General features: G+C 37.1%; 1 protein-coding gene across 1 annotated transcript; it reads right to left on the bottom strand.

Moving 5' to 3' along the window:
• Positions 1-6,853: 6,853 nt before the first annotated feature.
• LOC142844835 (olfactory receptor 4K3-like) lies at positions 6,854-7,801 on the bottom strand. The gene has a single exon (XM_075963637.1). It carries the CDS (start codon positions 7,799-7,801, stop codon positions 6,854-6,856), a length of 948 nt encoding a protein of 315 aa, XP_075819752.1.
• Positions 7,802-8,260: the final 459 nt, after the last annotated feature.

Genomic DNA, 8,260 nt, shown 5'->3' with positions numbered 1-8,260 from the left:
TTGGCACTTTCTTTGTTTTCTTTTTTAAAAAATTTATTTATTTATTAAGAATTTCTGCCTCCTCCCCGCCACCGCCTCCCATTTCCCTCCCCCTCCCCCGATCAAGTCCCCCTCCCTCTTCAGCTCAAAGAGCAATCAGGGTTCCCTGACCTGTGGGAAGTTCAAGGACCGCCCACCTCCATCCAGGTATAGTAAGGTGAGCATCCAAACTGCCTAGGCTCCCACAAAGCCAGTACGTGCAGTAGGATCAAAAATCCATTGCCATTGTTCTTGAGTTTTCAGTAGTCCTCATTGTCCACTATGTTCAGCAAGTCCGGTTTTATCCCATGCTTTTTCAGACCCAGGCCAGCTGGCCTTGGTGAGTTCCCGATAGAACATCCCCATTGTCTTAGTGTGTGGGTGAACCCCTCGCAGTCCTGAATTCCTTGCTCATGCTCCCTCTCCTTCTGCTCCTGATTTGGACCTTGAGATTTCTGTCCGGTGCTCCAATGTGGGTCTCTGTCTCTGTCTCCTTTCATCGCCTGATGAAGGTTAATATTCAGGAGGATGCCTATATGTATGTCTTTGGATTCACCTTCTTATTTAGCTTCTCTAGGATCGCGAATTATAAGCTCAATGTCCTTTATTTATGGCTAGAAACCAAATATGAGTGAGTACAACCCATGCTCCTCTTTTTGGGTCTGGCTTACCTCACTCAGGATAGTGTTTTCTATTTCCATCCATTTTCAATCCATAGTTTTAGTCCATTATCATCATGGCAGAAAGCAAGGCAGCATGCAGGCAGACTTGGTGATGGAGAAGGAGCTGAGAGTTCTGCATCCAGATCATCAGGGAGCAAGAGGAGGAGCAAGACACTGTACCTGGCTTGAGCAACTGAAACCATGAAGTCCAACCTCAGTGATGTGCTTCCTTTGAAAGGCCACGCCTTCTCTGGGAAGTCTTTACCTCCCAAACCCTGTCATGTAGCACCACTCCCAGATGACCAAGCATCCAAATACAGAAGCCTATGTTGGTCATACCGATTCAAACTGCTGTTGTTATTAACTACAGCTGTGCTCATTGATAGGGGGGATTCAGGTTTAGAGATTGCGTACCCTGTAAAGGGTTGGTTACCATCATGATCACCATTGCTATCTATCTATCATCAGCGCTATCGTTATACTGATTGCATACAATAGGGTTCTGTTAGGACAACAGCCGGGAAAATAAAGCTTTCTGTTTTGTCTAAAAAAAAAAAAAAGGTAAACTACTATCTTTATTAAAACAGTCTCAATTCTCCCTTGTATTTCAAACTTTTTATAACCAGAAATTTTCATGTCCAAGACATATTTCCAATAGTTTGTGTTGTTAATATTCTTTAATCAATTATCTGGATGCAATGAAGCTAAATGATGCTTTTTCAACTTCCTGCATGTGCCCATGTTTTTGTTTAGAAAATGCACAAATACTCGCATGTAACCACTTGATTAATATTTACTTAGTTTCCCCCATCATTTCCTTATTTCCTCTTGGAAACTTTCTTAAATACTTTCTTCTCTTGTATTATCTTCACCATCTATCTTCTCAGTTCTTCATACTATGGTGCTGTCCCCTCCACCATTTCTCTCTTTACCTGCTGGCTCTCACAGGAGATAATAAGATGGCAGAGATAAAGTAAAGAGATTCCTTAGTTGACATTATTTGTTAGCTGTAGTTTCTGACAGTCTATAGTCACTCAGGAAACATTTGCTGAATTAAACTCTACTCTGAGTACTGATTTGTACTAAAGTGGTGGGAATATATCACAGGTGAGCATATCTAGTTTCTTGGTCTCTGTTTTTTACTCAATGTAGATGATTTCAAAATCCTGTTGAGTATATGATTGTGTAATTATCTTATAGTAATAACAAACTGTTCTGACATGTTTTCTCTACCTTCCATCTCTGTGATTGTATAATATGTTTATACACATATGTGCATATAGACACATGTGCACACACAAACATGTGCATATATGTCTTTATATATACATACAAAACCACAGGGAGCAAACATGAGCAGATATGGTTAGATGTATATGTCCTAGAGCAGGTTTCCTGTTTTCAAATATGATTCACCAATTTGGGGGATAGGCTAAAAGGGTAAGTAGAAAATACACTGTTTGTCATCATCAATTATTTGTCAAAATACTTTATTTATTATTAAGTATGGATTTAAATGATTGGATATTTTCTCTAAATTTAAATTTATTTTTAAAATATATGTATTTCACTAATTGTAATCTTAGGAAATATTTGAGACTTTTCAGAATTTAAGATTACTTATGAAACTGTTGTTGTAGGAAGTCAGCCTTTGGATGGGTCTGCTCAGACTAGAATCCACTTAGAAAATCTGTATTGGTAAAAACGCTTTATATAATTTCTAATTAAAAGTTTTATGGTCAACTAGGTAATGAATATTTATTCCCTCTGGATTTTGGTGTGGCTTTCACCTTATTAATGCTATTAATTTTTCCATTTTCTATGAAGAAATTAATAAGTAGCAAAGCATTAAATTTTACTACCATCTTCAGCCTCAGGGTCCATGAGACTATATGATTCTTTGTTCTTGACATAGATAGTACAGAAACAACTCTCAATAGTTTCAAAATTTTCCTTTTGTTATTTTGTGTTCAGTTCTAATTTGCTTGTTTTTCAGCTTGATAGGCTTACTCTTATAAGAGTAAAGAAATGGTAATTCACAGAAATCAGTGTCATTCCCTGGTGACCCATTAAGCATCTTCCCTCTCATTGCTGTGGGAGAGCTGATGTGATTCCAAGAGCAACTCCCAGGGCAGACTGATTCCTGGCAGCCAGCACTTGGCCTCTGCAGTTCCTTTTGGTCACTGTCCAAGCACAATTAGCCCTCTTAATTAGCTGTTTTTATTATGGCAAAACTCTGTGGCACTCTTTTCACAGGGGACTGTCACACAGCAACAGAAACTTTGCATGTTGATGTTGTTCTATCTCCCTAAAGATGCCCATGGCCTCCAGTCACAAGAGCAAAGTTTTGCTTGTTTACTGAGTTCTATTATCAACAGAGAATGCGCTGATGGGATTTGCCTTTGGCAATGATAGTTGAATCCCGGCTTCCAGACAAGGTAGATTGTGGGTTGGATTTATGTATCTTCAGTTTTCTACAAAGTTTTGAATTTTATTTAATTTATATTTATAGAGATTTCAAAAACTAGAATACAGAAAATACAATGAGACAAATGATTTTACATAAAGTGAGCATTCTTGTAATCACACTCCAAGTATAGAAACACAATTTTTCAGCTACCAAAAAATTCTTAAGTGACTCTTGCTCAGCCTACCTACTGTAAATCCTCATCTTTGGATGCAGGTCTCAGCCTCACTAGAAAGTTTTTGTCAGCAACAGGCAATAATGCTTAATAGAGAAACTCAAAGTATAGAAAGTGTGGCGTTTTCAGCCCTAAATGGGTGTTTTTATCACCCCAGCCCTGACTGCAGTCAGGGAACATCGTGAAAAAAGTGGCAGAAAGAAAGTAAAACAGACGCTGGGAAGAACTGCTGAGAAACAGTGTCTTCTGGACATGATCACCCCATTCACTGAGTCAAGGCACCTCTTGATAACTGTGTGAATACACCATGATATAAGCTAGTAATCTTTAAGCATTGGTGGGCGAGTGGTGCATGAGTCCTCAGGCCTAGCTGAGGAGTTATTAGAAGTTGATAGTCACTGTGAGAGGGAGATACACTTTAGAGATGTAGCCGCTGCTACTCCAAAGCAGCAACAACTTTACTCAGGGAATGACAAAAGGCATGAAGTCCAGAATGGAGCATGTTGCCAGGATCAACAAGGAGTTGCAGGGGGGAGTGCTGGAAGTGTGCATGATCAAAATACATGGTATTCATTATGGAAATTTTCAAACATACTTTAAAAAGCAGTAATGAGCTGGCTTATATTAATCATCAGGGAAACGCAAACTGTGCTAATAACCAGTAGCAACAAATGAAAGAAAAACTGGTTTTGGTAAAGAATAGTCATACATCATTTATTTGCATTTTACAGTATTACTGCTTAAGTTTGATTTCCAAAATACGATAATTTAGTCTTCTCTAATTTTTCACTTGACATATTTTGAGATCATGTAATATAGAGTTCCTTCTAAAATTCCACCTTTATTTGTTGAAATTTATTTTTTGTCATGTGTTTTGCAGTTTGAACTTTTCCAGTTATAGATTGAGTTAATATTAACATTTTAATCACTTTTGCATTTTATTCAAAGGGAAGATAGATATAGAAGTTTAACTAGACACATGCTTTATTCGATTTTTGGTAATACAGTGGTGCTGTGTTCATGAATCAGAAAGCATAATTATGTGTTTTCTTTCACTGCTAGCAGTTAACTTTAAATATTAGCAAGTGTATATATATATATGCGTATATGTATATATATTGCTATATTCTAGAATATATACCATCATGCATATGCACATCTATAGATGTAAAATAACAAAATAGGAAGAGAGAGAAAGAAAGAGAATACAACATCAGCAACACCAATTCTAATCCCACACATTGCACTTCAAGCCTCCCCATGCTTCATGTTTGTTTCTGTGAATTTTTGTAATTACAACCCTCTAGATAATAGCTGTTAAATAAAATGAAAATGGTCAATTTAGGAAGTCCTGCCTAGAAATGGCTGCATAAACAAGGACAAGTATTATTAAAACATAGCCGCATGGTTTTTTGGGAGAAAAATAAATATAAAACATGATAGTTTAAATTGAAAATGAAATGATGCAACAGCAATTAATCAGCAAAAGAAAGCCCATTTAGTAACATGAACATGTAAAGCATTTTAAACTATTCATAGACATAAATAATGCTCTTCTTTTCGAATAAGAAAGCTTATTTCTAAATGATTACTTCCATTGTTCTGGACTCCTGTCGCTTCCTACTCTGGATTCCCCAGGTGTCATTTCTGTATCAAGCTCAGGTGTGGTCTTGTTTTTTTAGTATATCTCTGTATGTCACAGATACAACTATAGCTTTCACTCAAAAAGTTAATTTAAAGATAAACTACCTGCCAAAGAGTATGTCAGAGGCCCTTTTTCTCCTTCAGTATGGATTATATATTTTTTATTTGAAATATATTTGGCTGGAGTTGTAGGGTTTCTTCCCCTTGTGCATTAGATTTCCCAAGGAGACACTATTAAATGTTTAAGAGTCCCAAAGGTCATCAAATACAGACCAAAGTATGGTTTTATCAAAGACCTTCTTAGTGACTAAGTCACGAAGGCTTAGTGAGGTTTATGACATAGAACAGTTGAGGGGTTACTTAAAGGAACATGGGTAATCCCTAGCTAGGTGTGAGGCCATGAGAAGTAAGAGGAAACGTGGTGGAAGAGAACCTTCATTCATATATTTCTTATTGCAGTCACACTTACAAATATTGGAAAATACATGTACATAAATCAACTTATAGGGGTTCAGTTGGCTTCTCAGAGCTTTGAATATTATTGTGTCTCTACATTAATCACTACCCCCTTCAGAAAAAGAAGGTCTCTCACTAAGGTTGAGAATAGTACAGCCATATGGTTACAAATATGATTGCTTAACAGGAGTTTGACATTGTGACTATTTTGCAAACTTAGCATCACCCTTTAGAAATTGGCATCTGACTCTTCCAGCTACAGGCTTTTAAGCAGGCTTATGGGTCTAGTCATCAATTATTTTCCATGGAATAGACCTCAAATCCAATAAGAAAGTGATGAGTTACTCCATAAGAGCAATGTCATTATTGCATCAGTGCATTATTGCATTATCGTATCTTGCTTGGTAGGTCATTCACTGCATGCAGAATCCAGAGATAGAAAAGACCCCAGGTGTCTTTTGTCTCTTGTGGCCTACATAGCACCTTTCAATACAATGAATTCATGTCAGATTAGAAAAAGTATCTCTGTCACTTTGAAATTGATTTTTCTTTGCCTTGAAGGCAAAGTATGCTGTGCCTTCAGCAATAGGGTCATACCAACTAGTTATGGTGGGCAACTAAGAACAATGGAAATAACCACTGTTGTTTTGGAGGTATTTGGAGCTTTCCTGACCTATAAATTATAGGGAGATAGCACAGCACAGATTCTTACAAATGTATATGTTAGAGGTCTGTTATGTGTTAACAAGTAGATTAAGCACAAATTCATGAATTAAACAGTGGAGTCACGCACACGGTCCTCAGGAGCATTATATTTAAAATTTTGCAAAATGTTAATAATCACCTGAAAAAATTTCAGAACTTGAGACTGAGACAATTTAGGATTAGTAAACTTTTATTATTATATTATGCATATTGAGTTTTAAAAGAATACACAGCAAAGTCCATTGCTGTTGCATGTATGATTTATTACTTTTATCTCATCTTTTCTTATTTTTTCTTCCTATCTCCATTAGCATTTTGTTAGATATCTGTGATAAATAAAAGTGATGATGTTTCCATTTGGCAGGTGTTAAGTTGAAATTTCAGGGGATGTGTAATATACATAATTATATTCAAATAAATTTTACTAAGTTATTAATCACAGAGAAAGCATATAATTTTGATAAAAAACATTGTTATACTTTATGGAAGGCAAAAGAGAATGCAGAATGGGTTGAATAGCATTATTGTAGAACGGATCATTCATCATTCATAGTTCTATTCCTGGTTAATAATTAAAATTTTATGCTGACTGATCAGTAAGAATTAAGATCTCTGAAATGTATTTATTAGTAGACTGGTAAAGATATTGACTATAAGTAAATTTTCCAATTTTAAACTTATTTTGTGAGATCATCTCTATTACTTGAAATATTTAGTAAGTTTTTGTTAGTAATTTCCTTTAGAATCCATGTAGTTGTTTATAAACCTTTTCATAGCATTTTTCATCTCTTTATTTCTCAGTGTATAAATGGCTGGGTTTAGGAGAGGTGTAAATACAGAATAAAACACAGCAAGAAATTTGTCCAACCAGGTGATACTGAGGGGCCACACATAGATGAAGATGCAGGGCACAAAAAAGATCATCACCACTGTGATGTGGGCACTACAGGTGGACAGAGCCTTAGATGCACCAGCTTTAGAGCTCTGGCGAACAGTGATAAGAATATATGTGTAGGAAATAAGCAACAGAGAGAAGCAGGTTACACCCACAACCCCACAGTCAGCATTCATTAAAATGTCCAGATCATGGGAATCCATGCAGGCTAGCTTGATTACCAATGGCATGTCACAGAAAAAACTATCAATTTCTTTGGGCCCACAAAAAGGCAGCTCCACAATCACTACAAGATGACTCATGGCATGAATAAATCCAATGGTCCAGCAAGTCAACACCAGCCCAGTGCATCTTCTCAGGTTCATAATGGTAAAGTAGTGGAGTGGTTTGCAGATGGCCACATACCGGTCATAAGCCATCACCACCAACAGTACCATCTCTCCTGCAGCAATGCAATGGGCAAAGAAGACCTGGGACATGCAGCCTGCAAAGGAAATGGATTTGTTTTTCCTGAGAAAGTCTGCAATCATTTTAGGAGTGGTGACTGAGGAAAGCCACATATCAACAAAGGACAGGTTGGCCAACAAAAAGTACATGGGAGAATGGAGATGGGGGTCAGTGGTGATTAAAATCATGATGACAGTATTTCCAGACACGATGAGCAGATAAAATAATGAAAACACCACAAATAGTAAGACTTGAAGATTCTGTGAGTGGGCAAGCCCTAAAATCACAAATTCTGACACCACGGACTGATTGCCTACATCCATTTTGCTCATGTGCCTTTATAAACAGCCTGTGGGGAAAGAAAGATAAATTAGATCAATCTGGAAAGTGGTTTAACAGGTGGAATCTAAGATTCACATTGAAGGTTAACATCTATGCCTGTAACGGAAAAGCATACATGTAAAGAAGTCTGACAGCTTTGAGAAACATCACTGCCAAGTGATACCAAGTGAAAGGTAATGAGCCAAGAACATCTCTCCAAGAAGAGAAGCATGGAGTTAGCCACATACTCTATCAGTAAATTCCTCTTACAGGAGAGCAGTGAGGAGGCAGGACAGCAATGTGAAAACCTAAACATGCGTGTGGTTTCACCTGGAAGGGGTTTCTGTCACCAGCAAGCACAACACTTCATAGTAGAAATGAGGTTTATTCTTTGGAACTGATAGGAATTACATTGCATTTCAGTATAAAACTTCTTACTATTCAATTGCAGCATGTATAGTGAATCCGTT

This window comes from Microtus pennsylvanicus, chromosome 2 (genome assembly GCF_037038515.1).
Source record: "Microtus pennsylvanicus isolate mMicPen1 chromosome 2, mMicPen1.hap1, whole genome shotgun sequence".
Lineage (NCBI taxonomy): Eukaryota > Metazoa > Chordata > Mammalia > Rodentia > Cricetidae > Microtus > Microtus pennsylvanicus.
This window is presented reverse-complemented; position numbering and strand designations above follow the sequence as displayed.